General features: G+C 41.8%; 1 protein-coding gene and 1 pseudogene across 1 annotated transcript in view; one reads left to right on the top strand and one right to left on the bottom strand.

The window, feature by feature from the left end:
- LOC147032765 (serine/threonine-protein kinase BRSK2-like) overlaps nucleotides 1–24,783 on the top strand; it is a 242,804-nt gene that overhangs the window by 118,224 nt on the left and 99,797 nt on the right. Inside the window, exons 6-7 of the mRNA XM_085850890.1 lie at nucleotides 1,909–2,055; nucleotides 2,156–2,190. Of these exons, the coding sequence (XP_085707016.1) occupies nucleotides 1,909–2,055; nucleotides 2,156–2,190 (182 nt within the window). The remainder of the gene's footprint in view (nucleotides 1–1,908; nucleotides 2,056–2,155; nucleotides 2,191–24,783) is intronic.
- Nucleotides 12,983–14,986, bottom strand: LOC147032766 (uncharacterized; annotated as a pseudogene).

Raw genomic sequence — 24,783 nt, 5'->3', positions numbered from 1 at the left:
TATATATATATATATCTTCTTATTTCAGCTGCTCCCGTTAGGGGTCGCCACAGCGGATCATCCGTATGATCCGCATAGTGATTTGGCACAGGTTTTACGCCGGATGCCCTTCCTGACGCAACCCTGGTCGCCTCTTATGACACACAGGGATATGATACACCTATTTTAACCGGGGCATACACCGGGCCCAGTACACTGGTACTCACTTTGCCGACCTCGGAAGGGTGACAGGCTGAGTCAACCTCCTGGTGTGTATTAATTCACGCAGCCAACAGGGCTTGAACTCAGGACCTTTTGGATCCCAAGCCGCAACCCTAACCACTATGCCAACACGAGGTTTTATATATATATATATATATATATATATATATATATATATATATATATATATATATATATATATATATATATATATATATATATATATATATATATTTTATTTTATTTTATTTTTTTTAAATTCTGAAATATATATATATATATATATATATATATATATATATATATATATATATATATATACTAGCAGGGATACCCGTGCTCCGCACAGGAATCCCGTGGATGACGGTTGGTCTGAAGGAGTCTATGTCACAGTTAATTGTGAAATTGTCGAGGCTGCCACTATTATTAATTTTTTTCATCACCACTATAATATTAAATTTTCCCCGCCATGTTTTATATGCAGAGGACTCGAGTTCAAAAATGTTAAGATTTATTGCCGCATCAGATAAAAAACCATAATGCCTCAACAATGTGAGGCTGGTTTCATGTCATCATTTGCGACTTCATTAATTCTCATTCTCATTCTCGAGCAAATTGCATCGGTCCCATGTCAATCGGCTGAACTTTAAAAATTAACGTTTTGCAATCAGGTGATGACGTCATAATTCGGAAACCTGGAAGTCGGAAGTCATTGTCTTCAATTGACTGTAGCATTATTTTTTCATTCTATTGCAAATGGCGTTGGCCCCATGTCAATCAGCTGAACTTGAAAAATTAACGTTACGCAATCAGATGATGACGTCATAATTCGGAAACCGGGAAGTCGGAAGTCATTGTCTTCAATTGACTTCAGCATTATTTTTTTCATTCTATTGCAAATGGCGTTGGCCCCATGTCAATCGGCTGAACTTGAAAAATTAACGTTACAAAATCAGGTGATGACGTCATAATTCGGAAACCGCAAGTCAGAAGTGCAATTCTTTTACATCGGGACACTCCCGGGTACATGTTTTGTCAGCATGTGAAGTTTGGTGAGGATCAGTCCAGTACTTTTCACGTGCATAGGTCACAGACAAACACACACACAGACACAGAGACAGACACACTGTCAAATATATATATATGTATATATATATATATATATATATATATATATATATATATATATATATATATATATATGTTCTTTGTTGTGTACAAGCTAGCACACAACCTTTTCGTGCAACTTTGAATGTGAGTGAGAATTTCCATTTTTCATTTGCTTTCACGAGTTGAGGAGTCCATTGTGGGCACTATCCCAATCCCAGCAGTGAACGCTCCATCTTCTTTAGCATTGCAGTCGTGATTGCCATTAGTGCAGGAGTTGAGAGTTATTCAAGACCTTTCTGGGAGGATTTTTGCTGCAATGTCACTTATGTAACTCTATTTTATCAAACTGTTATTTAAATTTTCAGTAATAATTCCATTTTCTTCAATAAAGTAAATTAATCATTCGCTTTTCCTCACGTAATAAAAATTAGTCGATAATTCTGTGTAATCGGACATTTTAAAACTGTTCTGCAAGTCCTGCTAGTTTTATTTCAACACCTGGACCAGTTGAAGGAAGTTTTGCGGTCTGCTTGTTGTTGTTGTTACTTCAGCCAGATTTATCTTCCACTGTATCCACTTTCTTCTTATTTTTGGTAGGGTGCACTTCCCTTCGATGATGACAATCTACGACAATTATTGGAGAAAGTGAAGCGTGGAGTGTTCCACATGCCCCACTTTATCCCCCCAGACTGCCAGGACCTGCTTCGAGGCATGATAGAGGTGGATACGAATAAGAGGCTAATGGTGAGTCCTGTTCACTACATCAGTCCTTTTGTCTTTCCCTACAAGCAGAGTTTTCATCTGAAATTGTCACTGTTGATACTTTGCCAACATCTTCCCACAGCTGGATCAAGTGCAGAAGCACTCCTGGTACCTCGTGTAAGTTAAATGTTTACATTACTCAGCACCGCAAACATCTTTTAATCGTTACCTGCGTAGAAAGGACCATTGTACAACCAAGTTTGCACCCCAGCCATATGAGCTTATCGTTTATGACTAACATTCTTTCTTTTTCAAAGTTATTTGTGAGTATGTAGAAAAATGACTTTTGTCTTGCAGTGACTATATCAGTTCCTTAAATGGCCTGCTTTTGGACATCAAAAGTGAGGATCCGTCCAATTATTTGACGCCATGTTTATGAGCTGGGAATGGTTGCAACTAGAATGCCTTAAACCTTCGTCTGGCACCTTCGGTCAAATAGCTTGTGAAGATCATTAAAAACAGTGCCATTTTTATGTACTTTACATTCCACCCAAGTTAATTGAGATTCATGGTGACAAGATGAAGCAGGGAAAACGAGAAGGGCCATAGCATCATTGTTCAGTACTACGAGCTGTGTCTGCACTGCGTGGCTAATGAAAGTATGTAAATAATCCATTCACATGCGCATCAGAGGCACTGATAATCCACCCAGCCCCCCCCACACACACACACACACACACACACACACATACAATATCATGCAGGTCACGTCAGTATGAAGACAATTGTGTCTTGTAGCCACTCTCATTTGTATGCAGGGAAATAACTTGTGGCAAATATTGTTGGAATATGGATGTGATAGGTGGCGACATGAATAATACACCCCTAGAGGTGCCATGCCACATGGGCCTGGGCCAAATGTGTCATGTTTCTCAAAGGAGTTGTATCAATTTTGGTTTATCAAAGATAAACATTTCTGCAGGATTCATTTTCATTATTGTAATTACATTTTATATTTGTTATTCCATCCTGTTTGCCTTGATAAATCAGTGAGGTATAAACATAAAACCCATTAACATTGATAAATTGTTATTCACCAATCTAGTTTTGATTCTTCTGCCAAGGTTTACATCCAAATTCCAAATTTAATTTGTTTCCCATTTTCTGGGAAAGCCTGGTAGTGCCAAAGCAACAAGCTGTTCTCACAACTACAGCAATCCTGAGATGGGTATTTGACAAACGTTTTGAAAGATTTATGAGAAAGAAGACAGCTGTAGAATTCGAAACATGCAGGTGATTGAGACCATGCTGGACCTCACTGATGCTAAAGTCGAAGACAGGACTGTAATGGACCACGTTGATCATCTAATTGTAAAAAATATTTTGTGTAGTTTCCAGGAACAGGAGGGAAGGATGATGCGAGGCATGGCTGCCCGCTATGTGGGTTTAGATGATTGGGCTGTCTCACATCCTGTGCTCCAAAACAACCACAAACTTCCAAATCTGCATTCCACAACTACTATGCTTCAGAATTATGGGATTTTTCTGTTCCCAAATTGCAAATGTTTTTCACTGTTCCTTGGTGTTTCGCCATCCTGAAAGCCAAGCAGGAGCTTTGTCTCTGTCTGCATTACCAGGGACTATTCAGTCGTGTTTCTGAAACAGAAGTCCAACTTCAAGCACCATTTCTCAAAATGAGTAAAATTAATTTTTGAGGAAACAAGACATGAGGTAATATTATTTTACAGATTATTTTGTGATTAAAATATGAACTCAATATGGTTCTACAAACCCTTTCATGGAAGTTTCCTTTCTTATTTTTTTATTTTATTTTGACCTTTGTCATCTCAGTATCATCTCAGTTGAGGAATATAAAGTGTTGTGAAAGTGGACATTTAGGAATACTGGGTGGCCCTAAAAGACTGGTGCAAACATAGTTTGCCACATAATTTTTATTTGATTTAACTTATCAATAAACTAAGTCTTGAATAGGTCTTCATATCGCAGTTTATTGATAAAGGCTATTGAATATATATCTATAATAATAAGTGTGTGTGTGTGTGTGTGTGTGTGTGTGTGTGTGTGTGTGTGTGTGTGTGTGTGTGTGTGTGTGTGTGTGTGTGTGTGTGTGTGTGTGTGTGTGTGTGTGTGTGTGTGTGTGTGTGTGTGTGTGTGTGTGTGTGTGTGTGTATGTGTGTGTGTGTGTGTGTGTGTGTTCGTTCGTCCAGTCCCGTGCGATGTTATGGTGGTAATTAACGGGAAAAAAGTGTAAAATAACTTTATCTCGGGCATCGTTGCGTATGACATCATTGACTTTAATTGGATACTTTTATTCAGCTATTTTTCCCCACATTTCAGTTCCATTGCAGCTGATAACTGCCATGATTTCCTCCGTGTGAGGTATGTCACCTCATGTGTAAAATCATAAAAAAAATACGTGGTGTAAAGTAATTTTCGAAAATGTGTCACTGTGCATGACATCATTGATTTCATTTGAATACTTTTGTTCCACTACAAAAGACTGGCAGATGTAATTTAACCTGAGCAAGTTTAAGGTGTTGGGAATGGGAAAGAACAATGAAAATAGAGATTACAGGATGCAAGGGGTAATTTTGGAGTGTGTCACACAGGAGAAGGATCTGGGGGTGGTCATGGATATAGGAGGTAAGCAGGCATAACAGTGCCAGGCACCTATAAGTAAAGCAAATTGTGTTTTAGGTTGTATTCGGAGGGGGATCATTTATAAATCAAAAGAGGTGGTGTTAACATTGTTTCGGAATTTATTGAGGGCCAAATTTAGAATATTGTGTGCAGTTCTGGTCACCACAATTCAGGAAGGATATAGATGCCGTAGAGAGGGTTCAGCGCAGGGCTATTAGATTGATTTCGGGCCTAGCTAGATTCAGCTATGAGGAGCATCTGAAGGAGACAGGGCTTTATACACTAGAAAGGAGGCAGTTATGAGGAGATATGATGGAGATGTTTAAGACAATTAAAGGTATTGATAAAATAAGTGCAGATGAATTATTCAACAGAGTACACAGTGATAGGACCAGGGGCCATAGCCTGAGAGTAAAGAAGAGGAGAGTTAAGACGGTAGCAAGGCAGGGCACTTTTACTCAGAGAGTAGCTAATGCATGGAATGGCCTCCCTGAGAAGGTAGTGGCAGCAGAAGCAGTAGATAAGTTTAAATTAGAATTAGATAGGTACCTGGAAGTTCTGGAGATGGAGGCGTATTGGGATGTTTGGAGAACGTTTAGGTAGTTTGAGCATTAATGGGTGATTGTGTGCATGTGTAAGGAGTGCTTTTGGTGGGGGTTTCGTCAAGGGGTTTGTGTGGTTGATGTAGTGTTTTTTATCCAAGCCCATGACCCCTCCCCTGTGGAGGGAAAAAATACAAAAACTACAAAAAAAACCATTTTACATTTTCTTATTTTGATGTTGTGTTGATAAATTAGTGTTGAGTTGATGTGGTACAGGAATGATGTGCTGAATGGGCCTCAACCTGTGTCTAATTTCCTTGTGTTTCCTTGTGTTACATCATGTAAAATAATTTTATTTGTGGGAGTCCAGAGGGAGGGGGAGTGGGAGGAGGGATGAGAGAGGGGGGAGGGGAAGTGGTGGGGTGGGAGTCTCGAGGGAGGGAGGGAGGGGAAGGGGTTGGGTGGGAGTCTGGATGGAGGGGGTGTGGTGGGAGGAGGAGGGGGAAGGGGCAGGGTGGAAAGAGGTATGTTGAGGGAAAGGATGGGGTGGGTGGGAGTCTGGATGGAGGGGGGTGTGGTGGGAGGAGAAAGGGGAAGGGGTGGGGTGGGAAGAGGTGTGTTGGGGGAGGGTAAGGGGTGTGTGGGCGTCTGGAAGGAGGGGAAAGGGTGGGGTGGGAGTTCGGAGGGAGCAGAAATGAGAGTGAGGTGCAGAAGCTCCTCCCCAAAGTAAACTGGTCAAAGACTAGAAGACATTAGGTCAAGATCAGACCCCACTACTGTCATGGGTAGCAGGAGGCAAGTGCCACACCAGCTATTGCTGCGTGCATCTTGACCAATAGGAAATGCCTGCCATAAAATTAACCTGTCTGTGGTACCCAAAACAGTTGTGTACCACAAACAGGTTAAATTAATACTCCGTTTCCAACACTAGCACAAGTCTGTATCCTGTGTTACACAACACAGTTCTTGGAGCAGCTACAAACGATTTAAATTTTAAATAGGCTTTAAAATAAAATTTTAAAAATATATATATTTAACAATTTATCATAACTAAAATTTTCAAATGTTTCTCAATCACACTATGACTGTTTTTACAACCATTTTTCCCTGCTGTGCAGGGGTTGGGCTTTTTCTTGAGGCAATGTTTTATGGCCGGATGCCCTTCCTGACGCCAACCCTGGTCGCCTCTTACGACACATAGGGATATGGTACACCTATTCTAACCGGGGCATACACCGGGACCAGTACACTGGTACTCATTTCGCCGACCTCAGAAGGATGACAGGCTGAGTGAACTCCCTGGTGTTAATTCAGCAACCAACGGGACTTGAACTCAGGACCCTGGGATCCCAAGCCGCCACCGTAACCACTAAGCCAACACCAGGCATTTTCCCAATCACACTATTCATGTTTTAATAGTGCTTTAAATCCACATTTCCCAATCGGCCCGCTTCTGGATTTTGTCGCAGGTTGTGAGCATAGTGCGGTCATTCTTGTTTTAAGATATAGGGTGCATCAAACCAAAAAAGTAACGTGATCTACTTTGCTCATTTAAGTCATGAGCAAGAGCAGACCCAGTCACAGGCCTCATTCCAGGTGTGCTCTTGCTTATTACTTAAATTGGCAAAGTAGATCTAGTTATTTTATTGGTTTTATTTATTATTGGTTATTTATTGGTTATTTTATTATTTTATTGATGTGCCCTTCCTCTTTAAAAAAAATGTATAATCCCGAACGACCCAATCTCATACTATATCAAGAATTCGGGAGACTTCTTATGCAGGGATAGCCGAGACACTCCATTGGCTCAATACAACATCTATCTATTACTAAAACTCTCATCTTGTATATATGTATGTATGTATTTTCCCGAAATACAGCCAAAACGGTACACGATAGTGCAAAAATTTTCAGCCCACCTTACTCACCATTCTCCTGCAGTGTGCAGTATCAAGTTTCATTCAAATCGAGCAACGAAAAAATTATTAAAAAATAAATTCATGATTGAGTCAAGTACTCTTCAGGAGAATTTGATCAACACAAACAACCTCAGCGGTATAGTTCACTGGAGCTATCTTTATGTTTTGTTTTGTTTTTTTTGAAATGATTTTTTTTTATCAACCGCTGTCATAACGGGAACCCAACAGGTTCACCGGTCATCTTGTATATTCTAAAAAAAAAATCTACCAAGATAGAACTTAAAAAACAATAAGTAAAATAAATAAATAAACCGACCAGTCATCTGCAGAGAATTTCCCATCCAATAACGCTCATTAAACTTTGGGACATCATCATTAAACAACAAAGATGCATTCCTTTGTAATGGAATAGGAAGGGATCAGAGGTGTGGGCGGGACTATAACTGTCAATCAACCTGATGGGGCGTGGCCACTAAACACATTTGCCCAAGGACAAAGCAGACCTCCATGGCTGTGGTTAATGGTGGAATATTATAAGGCCGGTCCATGCAGGAGAGTCATGGGGCCAATCAACAGCAACAACACACATATATTTCTGTAAAGTATGTCATATTTAGAATGTTAGATCATCTATAAAGTATTTACAGTACCAATGAAATGTGACCATGTAGATAAAGTTTGCACTCCAATGTTTGTAAATCAGGAGTAGAACATCTTTATATGCCAGGAACTTCTCGATTTACGCTCGTACCACCATTCCTCTTGCATGCTGGCGCAAAATTTGTCATCAACTGTCAACAACTCACACTACCTCCACTGTCTCCCACCTCTTGGGTCTCGCTCCACGATCTTTCCTGGAAAAGCCACATCTCCAAACTGGCCTCCAAAGCCATCCGCTGACAGGGCATCCTACATCGTGCAAAGTCCTTCCTTGGCACACCTGAGCTCCTGACCATCTACAAAGCTTTCATCCGCAGTTTGATGGAGTACTGCTGCCCCCTCTGGGGTGGTGCTCCTGCCTCACACCTCGCTCGACTTCACGCTGTGGAAACCAAGGCTTTTAGGATCATTGGTATCTCCCACAATGAAGCTGAGTCTTTGGGTTTCTCTCTCTCTCTATCTCTCTCTCTCTCTCTTCCCCTCCCCACACTCTCTGTGTGATCTCTCTCTCTCTCTCTCTCTCTCTCTCTCTCTCTCTCTCTCTCTCTCTCTCTCTCTCTCTCTCTCTCTCTCTCTCTCTCTCTCTCTCTCTCTCTCTCTCTCTCTCTCTCTCTCTTGCTTTCTCACCACAGGCAGGTCGGTGGTCTTGGTTTTCTCCCATCTCCTCTCCAGCCTTGTCCCCACTGCTCTCTCTGTGATCTGTCCTCCCTACATTTCCACAAGGCGCTCAAGGTCCGCCAGCAACCCTTCTGTCGAAACTGCCAAAATCAAGAATCACTGCTCACCTTCACTCTTTCATTCCTCTTTTTTCCCTCCTCTGGAACAAACTCCCACACTCTCTTCAATCCCACTCCTCCCTCCAGGTCTTCAAAACAGCTGTTCACACCATCTCATATCTTCCCCCATCCAAAATCTTGATTTTTCTTCCCCCGTTAATCCACCCCAAGCCCACCTCCTTCAAATTCCCTGTTTTCCTTCCTGAAAGACCCTGTAGTACCATCTTGTTTACCCCATGTACCCCACCGCATCTCTCTCCCTTCCACAGATCTCCTATTATTATCTCTGTTCCCCAATATTTTGTGCTTCCCTATACCGCCCCTCTTCTCTCCTGCCTTATTATATGTTTATGTGTATTAGCTCTTACACGAGAATCGACATGGCATACAAAATATATATATTAAAATTAAATATTTTTCTCCGTCAAAAAACCGTTGACTTGAAGATTATGAGGTGTTAATAGTAAATTGTTCAGTACTTTGTCCAAGGCATTAGGTCAAAAAAACCCAAATAGAATGAGTGTAAATCGAGGACTAAGTGTACATAAAACTCAGTTCATGTCTGTGTGTCACAAGATGTCTATTAATTGCGTACTATTTGACCATCAGTTACATGCTGACGACACGTACATCTTTTAATTACATACGATTGGAATCTACCTTTTAAACCTATCTACCCTTTAGACTACTGAGACCCCTTAACCCTGCGTTAGTACCATGGTTTTTTTTACGCCGTTAGTACCCTGGGGCGTTTGAGCACCCCAACTTTTAAATTTTTTAATGAAGCATGTAGGCAAAAATAGCATGAAGTTTAACTCATTTATTTAGTGAACGCATGCAGGATTATACATATTATGAAATTTCAGTTTGATTTCATAGTACATGAGTACATAAATACATCAAGACAATAATAGAAAAGAAAATTTATCAAAACTCATGAGCTACAGCAGAAACATCCTCATCACTCACTTTCATCACCTGATATTGTATTTTGGCACTCAATGCAACTGACAGTCAACTTGCTGTGTTCTTTACACGCATGTTTACCACACTGGTTACACACTGTTTTCACTTTATTATCGCGTGACCTGGAACAGAATGCACATCTCTATGCCCTCTGTGACGAGTGGGGTTGTTTGGGCATTGGGCATGCAGGGAACCTTCTTTTTGATAATTTCTGGTTTATTCTTACCTCCAGAGTTTGGGTCAATTTTGTCATCATAGTGTATGCTGCTGACAAGAATAACATTTTTCTTTTTCTTGCTCTGCTGGATGTATGAAACTAGTGTCATTTTGTCTGTGAAACCAAATATGCTGTTATAATTACATCTGTTCTTTGTCTCGAAGAATTCCTTAGGAATTTCAGGCTTATTTTTTCAGTACCTTGTTAGTACCCTGAGGTATTCTCTCTCCGCACACTAAGAAATGACGTCTACCTCTCACAAGAGTTCCCACAGGACTGTGAAAAATTTTGAGCGCACTCAACACACAGAATCGTGAAGCGACTGCGGAGAAAACGGATATTAGTGAATGGGACATTGAAAAAAATTGGGGTTTCCAAACACCCCAGGGTACTAACGCAGGGTTAAACATTCAAAGACCCTTTAAGATGCCCAAGACCCTTAAGACTCCAAAAGACCCTTAATACCCCCAAAACCCCTAAGACCCTTTCAAACCCTGAAGAACCCAAATCTCCCAAGACCTTTAAGACCCCAAGACCCTTCAGAACCCCAAGACTCTTGAAGATCCTTTAATACCCCTAACACCCTTAATATCCATAGTACCATTAAAGACCCTGAAGACCTGGAAGATCCTTTAGACCCCAAAGACCGTTAATACCCATAAGACCATTGAAGACCCTTGAGACCTGGAAGACCCTTTAAACCCCAAAGACACTTAATACCATTGAAGACCTGGAAGACCCTTTAAACCCCAAAGACCCTTAATACCATTAAAACCCTTAATACCCCTAAGATCATTGAAGACCCTTAATACCTGGAAGACCCCTTAGACCCCTGAAGATCCCTAAGCCCCTTATTACCCACAATACTCCGAAGACCCTTTAGACCCCTTCAAATTAACTAATTTTTTGACATTTTACACACCTTCACCTTTTAGACCATTTATACCCTTTAGACCTATAGAACGTTTAGACCATTTATGAACCTTAAGTCTCTTTAGATCCCTTGGACCTGAACACCATTTCGACCACTACACCCTTCAGACAGATTGTAGACAGCTTGGATCCTTGACCATGTAAAGGTTTAGACCACTTGACCTTTTTAGACCCTTTTTACATGCTTGAGAGATGAGACCCTTTTGACCCTTCAAAACTAACTAATATTGGAACAAACACTTTAGACCATCTAGAACCCTTTAAGTGCACACTGCAGAAACATCTATAATTCTATGGTCCTCTTACAAGATATGGTCCTCCCCAGACTATACTTATTATCAACAAGTACAGTAATGCGCAAACTCGACCCACCCAGGAGGTATAGGCCAGGGAATCTAGTGATATACCCACTAAAATTGCAATAGAAACCATTAAAGTGTTTTTTCACTCTAAATATACTGTTGCGGATTCGCGCCCGCCGGCGTGCGAACGGCCACGTAACTCGAATCGCGGCACGTCGCCCACCGGACGGACAATCCCGTCGTGACCCTCTCGGACTAACGCCGGGAACTAGTCACTGGTGGGCCTTTCGGCCTCACCACGATCGTGCCAATCGGCCCCCCGCGTGGGATAGGGTTGCTCGCCAAATTCGACCTACCTAAGTACCCACACGGAGGGTAGACCGGGCGATCGCACCTCGCCGCAGGTCGACTTCGAACATGGGCCACTTTAAGCGACCCGTTCCGTACTATCGGGATAACCGAGCGGTGTTATCGTCAACCTCGACGGTTCGATTAATTATCGGGCGTTTTAGCCCACGACCAACCCTTTACGTGAAGTAAGATGGAGATTCAATAAAAGAAAAGACGAAGCGAAACGGGAGAAACAGTTCAACATAAAGCACATTTATTCCGCGGCAAACGGAAAGCACACATATACAATTATACACCAAAAGCAAATGTAAAAGTGACACGGCAATTCTGCACAAAAAGCAAATGTAAAAGTGCAGATCTACTACCGACTACCGAGCACACGGCAACACTTACACAGTTTTACTTCACAGACGGCGCCGACAACACATATACTCAAAGCAAAAGAAAAAAGGACCACCCTCAACGATGAGGGGGGCAGACGGGCCTGGGGCCGAGACCGCGTCGAGCCTACCCGTCTGGTGATGAGCCGCAAAATGGCGGTGGCGCCCTGACTCTGCGGGCCTCGCTGGCACTGCCTGGAAATGGGGTGGGAGCGGGGCCCCCTTCTCACACTATCTCAGCGCGGGGGAAACAAGAGGGGGTTGTTGATGCTCGGGGGAATGAGGATATCTCGCTGGCTCGGGTCCCGCGACGAGCGTCTCCACCGCGACCTCGGTCGCGTTACCGGCCTCCCCTCTCCGCAGCTCCCCGACTCTGACACGAGCGCCCTCTCGACTGCCTTCGCCGCCGCCACCTCTCCAACTCTCCCACTCTCCACTCTTCTCAGCTCCGTCCAACTGCTTTCTCCGACTCTTCTCTTCTCAACTCTCCTTGACTGACTACTCCTTTTCGGCGAGCGAACGTGGCCCTTTATAGCCCCCGGGGCTTCGCTCCTTCACCTTCGACCCTTCACCTCTGGCTGGCTCCCCATTGGACAGAGGAAAAGTGGGCGTGAATGATTTTTGATCCGCGAATCTGCATATTGCGATTATACTCCGACGCACCTGGAGGCGGGGCCAAATCGCCCCACGCTCGCTGATAGGACGGAACAGAAGTGGGCGTGAATCGTTTTTGATCCGATTTCTTCGGAAAGGCTGGTGTTTTTGCACCCGCTGCTCGGTGCGCGCCCTGCACGAGTCCAGGATCGGCGCCCACAAGCGGCGCGGGAATGGTGGTGATGCGATGGTTGCGAGAGCGAGATGTGACGGCAAGGGTCGTGGCTGTTGTTGTGAAGCGGCGTTGCGGTTGGTGGTTGTTGTGTGATGGCTGTTGAGACGTGGTTGGTAGTGGTTGTGGTGGTAGTAATGGCGGCTGGTCCAAAATAAAGATAGTAAAAGAAAAACGGCTATCCTGAAGGGTCGCAGCCCAAATGAATGACATTTATTCCCACTAAACAACGGGTTTGGGCCTAACTACACATATACTTACAGAGATATCTCACCTAAGGGACCTGAATGGTGGTTTGCGAATTTCGTCAACCACAACAATACTATAGAATGACATACTAAAAGTCACCGAAAATCCAAGTAGGGGAATATGTTTATTTTTCAAGATGGCCACTAAAATGGCCGCCAAAACTGATAATTTTAGAATCAGCCCTATATCAGCAAGTAATAGTGCTAAAAAATATATGTGAAACACTTAGGTACATGTTATTGGACATATTAAACCCATTTCTGACATTTCCGTGTGCATAGAGAGAATCGATGAGAAATTTAGACCCAAAATGGTGGTGCATTTGTATGCCTAAACCTATCTGTAAGGGAGCAATTAGAACTCTTGGTCGAATGCATTGCATAATGGCTTGGCCCAACGATGCTATTTTCTTATCGGCATCCTTCCCAACTGCGAGTTTCTGAAGCAGAAGTTTCAATGATTCAGGAAAGAATGACATTGCCTCTTCAGTCGATGTCATTGTACTTGAATCTAGGTATACCTCTTTTGTCTCTTCCACTGATTTGACATCACTTTTAATCAGTTTGGCAGCAGTCTCCATGAGTCTCATTTTCTCTGCAGTGTTGTTGCTTTTCTTGGGTTGACTGTAGAATTCGTGGAGGATAGCGGATGCTTTCTGGCGGAATGTAACCACATTTAGTTTTCCATTGATCTTGGTGATCGTTACGTTGTCGCCGAAGTGTTTTTGAAGTTGATCTTTCATGTAAGTAAATCCATATGATTCACTGTCAGTGCCATCCAGAAATTCATCCATTTTATGTATTAGATCTTGTATAGTTGTTTGTTCATCATCATTGGCCTCCAGATACTCGGCAACCCGAATGAAAGCATCTGCTCGTACTGAATTGGAGGGTCTGCCCTGCTTAGGCCGTTTGGGAGGGATCATTTCTTCTGCAACGAACTCATTTGGTATTTCCCTTCCTGTTCTTAAGTTTGTGCTGCAGAGGTTGTGGTATACCGCATCTGCAGCATGTAGATCCTACACATTCTCAATTCTACCTCTGACAGTGTCTGACCACAAATCATTGCATTCTTTGCATACCTGCATTATGGTCTTCTGGAAATCCATTGTTCTGACTGAGATAAGTTTATGTGTTGGTTTGTGGGGTTTTTTTGCATCGCAAACACCACAAAATATGCAGTTTTCTTTATAATTGAATGCCATACTTGTGGATCAATGCTCACATGGTGAACTACTGAGAGCTGCGGAGTCATGTCCTCGCTTTTTGTTGTCACTGACTGCACTGTGGGGAACAGAAGTCCTTCCTTCACTTGACATGCACAACTTGGCCGGGCACAGTACTAATATTTCTGTTCCGCAACTCATTAGCCTTGGCAATGCCTTCACATCCTTTGATGCGTAATGTGGAAGTTGGCTCTCCATTGGATAGAGGTTCCTCACAGAAAACACACTTGTCCATGATCAGCTAATTACACTGTAATATGAAAAGAAAGAAATACTTTAGCACTATGACAACAATAATACAATGTATCAAACATATTTTAGAATTTCATTCGTTTCCGAAATGTCTGAACCAAGGAAATTTCAAGATGTTTTATTTATATATGAATCCCAAGTAATTGCTTATATTTGGCTATTTCTAAATATGCTAGTTTTGGTGCCATTTTGGTGGCCATTTTGAATGTGAAGTCTGTGACAAGTTTAAAAATGCCAGAAATGGGTTTATTGTGTCCAATAACATGTACCTAAGTTTTTCACATATATTTTTAGCACTATTACTTGCTGATATAGGGCTGATTCAAAAATTATTAGGTTTGGTGGCCATTTTGGCAACCATCTTGAAAAATAAACATGTTCCCCAACTTGGATTTTTGGTAACTTTTAGTATGTCATTCTTGGTATGTCTTTTAGTATGTCATATGTGCCTTCGTTGTGATGTCATAATTGCATCCATAGAACACTACATCCGATCAGTATAAAATTTTTTGAGGTTCATCTGGGAAAAGTTGGTCGACAGAATAAAATTGATGATGTCATCGGTCACATGGTTTGGCAGCCATATTGGATTTACCCCAATACCTTTAAAAATCCTCTTCTCCAGAATGGTTGGACATATCACAGGAGAACTTCACACTCATGTTCCCCAAGCCTTGGGGATATCAGGGTGTTCACGAATAATTGATAGGTCACATGATCTGACAGCCATATTGGATTGAACAAAAATCTTTTTTAAATACCTCCTCTTGAACCACTTCATTGATCGACATGAAACTTCACAATTATAAACGAGTAGTGATGGGGAATATATGTTTTAAGTTTCAACCTTATCGGACGCATGGTCTGGCAGCCATCATTATTTAATATTTTGAATCTTGGTTCTTTTTTTTCTGTTTTTTTTTTTTTAATAAGCCTCACTTCACTGCACCTCAATGGGTTTGAGGGTAGAGGTGTAGCATCTGAAACCTGAATCCTATCCAGGTTCCTCCTGATGACTTCATCGTTGCTTTTTGCTTGTTTGGGTTCCTTCTGATTACTCTAATGCAGGACTGCACTTATTTGGTCTTCCATTTGATTTGGATTGAATTTATTTTAATCCCATTCTGAATTCAAATGAATATTAATTAACGTCACAGGTCAGGGTCAAGTGTCCGATCAAAGCAGGGTTGCATCAAACCTGGACGTCTTGGAACCCGGTAATCACTGCCAGCAGTTATAAAGTGGCAGTTCTAATTATGTCTTATTAATTGCGTAACACCATTACACAAACGCCACACAAAATACACCACACCAAACTACACAAACACCACACAAAACATGTCCTGGCAATGGTCTGCAATCTCTGATTGCTCTTTTTCTTGTTTGCAATGTTTTTATTATTGAGAACTTTCTTGAAAGCCCCTCCCTCTAAATCTTACTCACAATTACTGGGTGATTCTATGACCAGAAGTCACCAGAAATTGCTCGTTTACCTGAGATAGTTCACGATCTGAAAGTATTTAGAAGTTTCTCGAACTCTCACAATCTTTCCACACAGCTTCATGTTTAACTACAACATTAGAACCCAGCTTTTATTGTAAAAAAAATCTCAAACTGAACAAACACATTACACAGCCATATATAACAAAAACTCTGATCTATATGAAGTGATTGGCTGACAAGCATTAACATGTGAAAGAATACATGTGCATTACGGCTGTACCAATACATGACATAACAGTCTCTCCTAAATAATTTGTGACTGTGGGATATGGCCCAGGCTCTTTAAATAATATTTGAAATGGTCTCTGTTAATGTATCATGTGGATTGATCTCGTGTAAGTTTACAATAGCAGTGTATTGGCAGAACTACATGTGATAAACTGAGTTTATCATCATAAGGAAACCTGTATCTCTGGTATTCTACTGGACTATTATCCTTTTTACCCATCAGATGCACCAACTGCTTGCCTTAAAAATACATTTCATTTTTCATTATGATGATACGCATCCGCACTGAGCTGTACGAGAAAGGACTTTTCTCTAAAAAAATGTTATTTTAACTGTTCCCTGGCCTTCATTATTTCACAACCCTTCTCTGGAATGCTCTGTTTAAAGCAACTCCATGTCAGCAGAACTCTCTTATAATGCTACTTGGTTTATCAATCCTGCACATGATTCATTACAAAAATTCAGTCAAATTATCATTCTCATTATTACAGGACAGCTCAATTGTTAGTGTGCTTGCTGTTGAGTTGTTTGGTCTTGGTTCGATCGCTGAAAGTTGAGACCTGACTATAAACTGCAGTTGTGGTGCAGAATCTGCAGAGATAATCGTATCATGCGTCACATCATATCTTAAATGGAATGTTATGCTTGTTACCTCCAACACCGAAGGTGGATGGAGGGTGGGTTTTCACCCCTGTCTGTCTGTCTGTTTGTCTGTTGATGAACAAAATGTCTCAAAAAGTTGTGGACAGATTTGGACTGAACTTGATGGGCAGATTGGGTATGTAGCGAGGAAGAATTGATTTGATTTTGATGAAGATTCAAATCCGGATTCAGGAAATTTTTTTAAAGTGATTTTTCATCATTGAGTGATCGGGCTAAAACAATATATAGCATCATATCTTAAAAAGTTATGGACTGATTTGAATGAAACTTGGTAGATGAGTTGGTTAGGTGACAAGAAGAATCTGATTAAATTTTATTTCAGGTCTGAATCCAGATCCGGCCTCTCATTGGGATACAAAACGTAAACTAATCAGCCTTGCGGAGATATGCGCTCTTCTTAGTGCCCTTCTCGTTCTCCCATGTGCAGTCATATCAGCATCAAGTATCCCACAGCAGTCTATTTCTTTTGAAAAGAGTGGACCATTGTGTACCAATACCCTAACAGCTTGGGGTTTTGTGGATAATTAGAACTACAGTACGAGCAATAAGAATTGGAGCTGCGATGTGGATATGGCACAGATATCCTGGGTCAAATAACCTGTGCTTTGCATTACCTTGTGATCCCATGACAAAAATGTTTTAGCCTCCATTGACACTAATTGTGGATGAAAACATTAAAACAGCCTCCATTTGCATTAATCAATCCTTTATTGCAATGTGATTATGGAGCCATTTGTGGACAAATGGAAGTGTTTTTTTTTTTTACGTACATATTTTTTGTGTTCAGTCAAGGCTAATGGAAGAGATAATACACTGAATGGATCAGGAAGTAACAGGCGAAAAGGAACAGTGGAGACAGGGGGGACACCAGCAGCGGAGTTGAAGGGATAGACTTGGACAAACAATGGGTGTGGGGAGGAATGGGTGGCAGGAAAAGATGCATGAGGTGGACAAGATATATACAAGTGCAGAAGGAAAATCGAAGGAGGGAAAAGAACTATAAACTTGGAAGGAGGACGGCTTGGGATGGGGTTAATAAGGATAGCAAATATAATGGTGTTGGATTGGGGATGATTTGAGTTGGTGGTGACCAGCTGTCTTGAAAACCTTGAGGGAAGACATGACATTGAAGATAATGTGGAAGTTTGTTCCAAGGGTGGGAAAAAAGAGGAACAAATGTGTTGAGGTGAGCAGTGATCCTGGATTTTGGTAGTTTCACCAGAAAGGGGTTGATGGTGGACTATGTGCACCCTGCAGAAACCTGGCGGTTGGGGGGGGGGGGACATGGGAAAAGCAGAGTGTGTCAGACCAGAAAGGAGACGATAGAGGACAGAAAGACCACTAATCTCTCTCCGATGGGAAATTGATAGGCCCATGGACTCAGCTTCAATGCGGGAGATTCCAGTGATCTTGAAGCCCTTGGGTTCCATGGTGTCAAGCTGCACTCAAAGTGAGGCAGGGGAGCCAACCCAGTGGGAAGAGCAGTACTCCATTCAGATGTGTATGAAGGCTTTGTAAGTGGATCGTTGTTCAGGTGTGCCAAGGAAAGGTTTTTTACATCGGAGGATGCCCAGTCAATGGCTGGTTTTGGAGGCTAACGTTGAAATATGGTTTGACCAAGAAAGATCGTGGCTGATTGTGAAACCTAAGTTTGAGTGACTGACCTTCCCAAAGAGGATTGTTAAAAAAGTAGATGGGGGAGAGTAGCGGGTTACCCAACAGTCCTTTCAGACAGAGGGAGTGAGAGTGTGAGATTTGTCTCGATTGAAAGATATATTCCAAGTGTTTCACCTGCTTGTGATTTTGTCAAGGTCTGAAGAGAGGGCAAAGGCTGCAGCCTGCCTCTCTGAAGGATGAGGGATGTCACAGCAGAGGGTGGTGTCATCAGGAAATAAGTAAAGAGGATTTGCCAGAGAGTCAGAGATATATAATTGATGAAGATCAGGAAAAGGGCTGGGCCCAGAACACTGCCTTGGTGCACTCCAGCCTTGACAGGGAGAGGAGATGAGAGGATTCCATTGAGAGCAACATGTTGACTATGAGAGTAAAGTAAGTCAAGTCGTCTTGTGTGGAGTTGGCCTTGGATGCCATTTACAGATAGTTTGGAGAGCAAGGCAGGATACCAAACTAGATGAAAAGCATGAGATATGTCCAGAGAGACAACCATGAACTCATGTCTGACATTGAGGGCCTCCATCCATTGTGTGGTGGGTAGAAGCAACATGTCCAAGGTGGAGAGACCTGGTCTGAAACCAAACTGGTGATTAGAGATGAGGTTGTTGGAGTAAAGGAAAGTTTCATCGTAACTGTGATGATGGATTCCATGACATTACTGATAGGTCTGTAGATGAGGTGTCAGCTTTTGCGCCTTTTTCTGTAATGCAGTGAGGTTGGTGGATTTCCAAGGAGATGGATGATGACCTCGGGTGAAAATACATGAGGATGTGCATGACCAGCAGAGCAAGTTTTTAGGACACGTGAGCTGATGCCGTCCGGTGCAGTAGCAGAGTCAGAGTTGAGGGTTAACAAAAACTTCTCCACCTTCTCAAGTGCAAAGGGTCCAGGAGTAGTTGCATATGACAAGGAAGGATGGGTACAGAAAGAAAGGAGGGTTAGGGTCACAAGATTTGGAAGCAAACACAGAATTGAGGTTTTGAAGAGAGATCGCTGCTTTTCACTGCCAATTTCACTGAGTGAACTGCCAGACTCACCAGCGTTGAGGCAGCTCTCTGAGAATAGTGAGAGTGTAAGGCACAGCGAAAGTTAGTGCTGTGGGAACTGGAGGATGGATGACAGACCACGCACTTCAGTGAGACAGGTTTGCAATATTCTGAAGAAGAAGAAATAGAAGTAGAGGAGATTGTGATGAAGAACATGAACCATGCTCATGCCAGAGAGATAAGGTAATTGAAGTATTTTAATACATTTTCAAAAGCTTTTAAAGGAAGAAGGAAGAAGTGTTTTCATCAATGAAGATAATGAGAAAATGAAAGAGGAAAAGAAGAGATATACAGGTATAAGGCAAAATAAGATTGTGTCCGACTGAAAAAGTTTTTAATATTTTATTTTAGAAGCGTGGGGGAATGGGATAGCATTGAAAAGGCAAAGGACAAAAAATTGAAAAAACAAAAATACAGAGAAACAGGACGACTAAACAACCTTAAAACTGAGAAGATTAAGCTCTGACATTGCAAGAAGGGCCAAGGCTCACAAAAAAAATATCCAGAACAATCACGATGTATCATGGAAAAATTTAGATGACAATTCCCACAGCACACAGTGACGAAAATAGAACACAAAAACACAACGGATCCGGTTCTGAAAACAACTTTGATTCAGGTGAAACGAGAGCTGTGGATTTGACCTCCATGTGGAGTAACCCCGAACCAGAAGAATTAAAAATGCTCAATTAAATAGCTTTTCACAAGTTTCAGAAGCAAAAAAATTGCAAATCTATTGATCAGTTTTTGTTACAAAATCATGATTTTGAATGTCTGTTTATATAGTGACTGTGATTTTTATGCCTCCGCTGACAAAGTCTCCAGAGGCATTATGTTTTCAGGTTGTCCGTAGATATGTCAGTCCATATGTGCGTATGTCCGTCCATGCTCATTTTCTCTGTTTTCACTGCAACCGCTAATCTAATTGACACAAATTTTTCACCATAGGTGCGACTACTCATGTAGAATGTTTTGATGACAATTATGATGTCAGAGGTCACGTGATTTGTCAGCCATATTGAAAAACGGAAAAAAAAACTTTGGACCTCTGTATCTCCGAAACTGGTCCAAGGAAAAAGTTGAAACTTGGCACGTGGCAAGTACTCCCCACGGGAAATAAGTGTGATTTTTTGATGATGTCAAAGGTGGCTTCATGATAACATCATAATTGCATACGTGGAACACTTTATCTAGCCAGTATGAACATTTTTGAGCATCATCTCGGGCTAAATTGTATAGGGGGGGGGGGGGCGGGATTGATGACTTCATCGGTCACGTGGTTTGGCAGGCATTTTCGTTTTTTTACATGAAAACCTTCAAAATCCCCAAAACGGCTGGACAGATTGAGGCGAAACTTTACAGGTACGATGGCCTATCTATGAGGAACAAAAAGTTCTCCACATGTGATGTCATAGGTCACATGGTTTGGAAACTGATTTTTTTTTAAAGAATAAACCTTTAAAAATGTTCTTCTCCAGAACGGCTTGACAGGTCGAGGGGAAACCTCACCCACATGTTCCCCAAGCCTTGGGGATACCACGTTGTTCTCGAATAATTAATAGGTCAGATGGTCGGGCAGCCATATTTGATTGAGCGAAAATCTTAAAAAAAAAATTATTTCTCTTGAATCGTTTCATCAATTGAAGTGAAACTTTGCAATTATGATCGAGTAGTAATGGGGATTATATGTTTTAAATTTCAACCTGACCGGATGTAGGGTCTAGCTGCCAGAATTATTTAATATTTTGAATTTTGGTTCAGTGATTTAAATCAAACTTTAAACAAGCATGTATAATGATATAATAATGTTGGCGAGGCATATCTGTTGATGTCGTCACATTGAAGAGTGCTGTTTTCGTAAAAGTTGTTTAATTCAGGGGGATTTTTGGCAGCACTGCCTTTTTAAAGGTATATTTTTGTGTCTATCCTAAGTTACTGAGTGCATTAAGACACAAACACAAAGTATGAACTTAAACTACATGTTAATTCTATCAGGCAGATTATCCAAGCATCATTGGGCTGACAGGATGGCCTAGAGGTGTGCATACTCGCCTCTCGGCTGTCTCTCCTAGGTTTGAATGTCAACCCAGCTATAAACTGTCATCCCAGTGTTTCACAGGCAGGATGATTCATCAGTGTGTGCCGTCCTTCAGATGTCATTAAACGGATCTCACATCTGCTGACATTAGTTGGTGGACATTAAAGATTCCACGGTCCCCTTCATATGCCTGGTGTTGGCTTAATGGTTAGAGTGGTGGGCTTCTGATCCTCGGGTCCTGAGTTCAAATCCAACTCAGCTGTTGAATTAATACCAGGTGGGGTTAACTCAGCCTGTCGTCCTTCTGAGGTCGGCAAAATGAGTACCAGCTTGCTGGTATGATTGAGCCATTAAAGTGTCCTGCGTTGGAGCAGTGACCTGTCCAGGATTGTGCCCAACAGGCCAGGAGACTGCTTCGGCAGCACCAATGCTCTGCACAGAATATGGTCCCAATGGATTTGGATTTTTGTCTCCTTCATTCGCCTGGTGTTGGCTTTAAGGTTAGGGTGGTGGGCTTGCGATCCTAGGATCCTGAGTTCAAATCCTGCTCGGCTATTGAATTAATACCAAGTGGGGTTGACTCTGCCTGTCATCCTTCTGAGGTCAGCAAAATGAGTGCCAGCTTGCTGGTATACTGTGTTGGAATGGTGACCCGTCCAGTATTGTGCTCACTAGCCAAGGAGCCTGCTTAGGCAGCACCAATGCTCTGCACAGAGTATGATCCTGACGGATGGATGGTCTCCTTCACAAAGCAAATTCCAAATTCCAGCCCAAACCAGCAGGGGGCACTGCATCAGCAACACAGCCACGCTCTCACCAATGTGGCAAACGAGAAGCCACTGGCTGCACACAAAATGAATCAATGAATCCTCATAATGGTCTTTATTGAACCACCTGGGTTTTTACACACAATCCAATTACCTAAGACCAAGTCAGTTTCCACCAGCTTCGACTTCAAAGCCTTAATCCTTGCTTAGTATCCAAATCCTATAAGGAGATGTTGCAAGGGATGTCCTCAGGAACATTTCAAGGCACAACATCTGCAATATACTTTGTTTTTTTTTTCCATTTCCTCACCACTTGGCAACCACACCTCAAATGACTGTAAATATTTCCATGGTCAAATTGTGAGCAGGTTTGAGATTACAATCAGCAATGAGTTTCTCATTGGGATTTCAGAATATTGAGTATGCTCGCTAGAATGAAACACTGGATTGTATTTTGGCAAAATTGATGTCTTTGATCCAAGCTTTTGAATGTAAAATGTCAAACGTAGTTGGAAAGCAAAAACAAAGAAATAATATTTTCTGTTTAGGATCTAGAAGCAACGGCAAAGTTCTATAAAATAAGCCTCTTTGTGGCTGGAAGGCAGGTTGTAATTTATTTACATACATGTGTGCAGGAGAGATTTCAACTGCAGGCCTCAGGGAAAACATTTGTCTGTTTACCTATCTGTTCTGAACAAAGCATTCACAAAATGGTCACAAAGGCTTTGCATTACCTTGGCAACAGCAACGGTGATCATGAACTGAGGGTTAAAGAGGCGCACATTTGGTGAAGTCAGATAGTGCCCTGTACATTATCTTTACAACAAAACCTTCTCCCAAGCACATGCTTGCAGGCAGTAGTGTGCATTTCAGTAGTAAATTTTATTGAATCTGTCACGTAAAAGTTGGATTCATTCGGCAGTTTGTGAGTAAACTGGAGAAGTGATAAAATTGCAGAGATAAGAGCGAGCCTTGTTCCTGCACAGATACCAACATGAACCTTGTAATCTAACGATCGCTTGTGCTGTTGAACTCAACAAAATGACACGATGTCAAGAATGTAGCGTAAATTGAAAATGCTGCAAAAGTTTTCCTCACCAGTCTGAAGGGAGTCAACAATGCTCCAGTACACAACACCCGAGTGTTGTGTATTGGCATATAGGGCAACTATAGGCCACTGCATAAATGATTTTAAAAATATTGTCGACTTTCAAAAGGCACCGGTAGATTTGTTGAGGGTCATGAAAGATTTCTTGGTGCCAGAGCTATGATGACGTGCTGTTTTCTTTCACTCGATGGTCTTTCCGGAACCGAGCCTTCCATCGATTTTCCAAAGGTTTGAGCACTCGTCTTCACCCACTGTCCGTGAAGGAGGAGTTGACGGATGATGATGCATCACTTCGACACTGGGCTGAAAAGGCGCCTGTAATTTAGCTTTTATGGGACTGCCTGTCACGAGCTAGGCTTCAGCCATCGCTTGTTGATAGTGTTCTGGTCCTGCTTTGCTTGAACGCCTGGCCAGAAAAACATGATGGAATGCATGCAGATGTTTCATTCTATTGTGACCTTTATTATGAGTGACTATAATGATTGTGGCTCATTGAGAAACCTGTACATACATTACAGGAAGGACAAGGAGATTTTGTCTCGGTGGAGAAGCTAAGATTTTAGCTCGTATTCAATTACGTTTTGGACAAGCCGTCTTCACACCTGTAACAATTCAATTACAATGCAGTCGTTACAATATGGTCATAATAATACAGTTTTTTTCTGTTGTTTGCTTCCTTTCTCTCCTTGAATGCAATGTCAAAATTTGTGGATGTATGCACATTCCATACTCTCATAAAACTGGTGTTAGAGGGGGGGGATATTATGATCATGACCTCCTCTCTCAAGTGTCCAAATATCTTGCTGCTCTCTGAAGCATATGAACAGGAAATAACAAAGGAAAAATCTTGATATCATCAAACATCTGTTTATTTTTTTTTTCGTTCTTAAAAATTTGCTTCTTTTGTCATTGTATCACTAGCTCAGGTCTTGACGGAGGTCCATAGGAAATGCGCGGTGGCATAACAGTGACCCAAGAGGCAATCACAGAGGCCTAGTTGTGTGATACAAGTGTATCAGGTTGAAGTTAAATATATGTGGAACATTTGTTTATCATGGTTACAAGTTATTTTGTGGGCTCGAGAGATGGCCAACTTCCTCATTGTTATTAACAGACATTACACATGAAAACCATAATCGCAACTCTCTTAATATTTTTAATGAGTAAAATGTAATTTGGTTTTATGAAAGCACGTGAGGGGGTGCCCGGCTTGGTGAGCTTTTCCCAGCGGTGGTTTCGGGACTTGTTGGACATTGAAAAGCTGTGGAGATATTAGCCTTATGGTCGTTACCTTTGTCCTGTAACCCCACATCCCAAAATAAACTTTATAGCGATCTTTGGTGGCCTCAAAATGGACGTCAAGGCCAACGTGTGGTAGCTTTAAACCTTGCCCAGATTCTGAAGTACCTACATCCAAAACGTGTGGCCTGTAGGTACTACATTTTGGCCATGAAAGAATAATGTATAAATACCAGAACATTTGA

The sequence above is a fragment of the Eptatretus burgeri genome, chromosome 2 (assembly GCF_056783735.1).
Source record: "Eptatretus burgeri isolate ZD-2024b chromosome 2, Ebu_testis_v1, whole genome shotgun sequence".
Classification (NCBI taxonomy): domain Eukaryota; kingdom Metazoa; phylum Chordata; class Myxini; order Myxiniformes; family Myxinidae; genus Eptatretus; species Eptatretus burgeri.
This window is presented reverse-complemented; position numbering and strand designations above follow the sequence as displayed.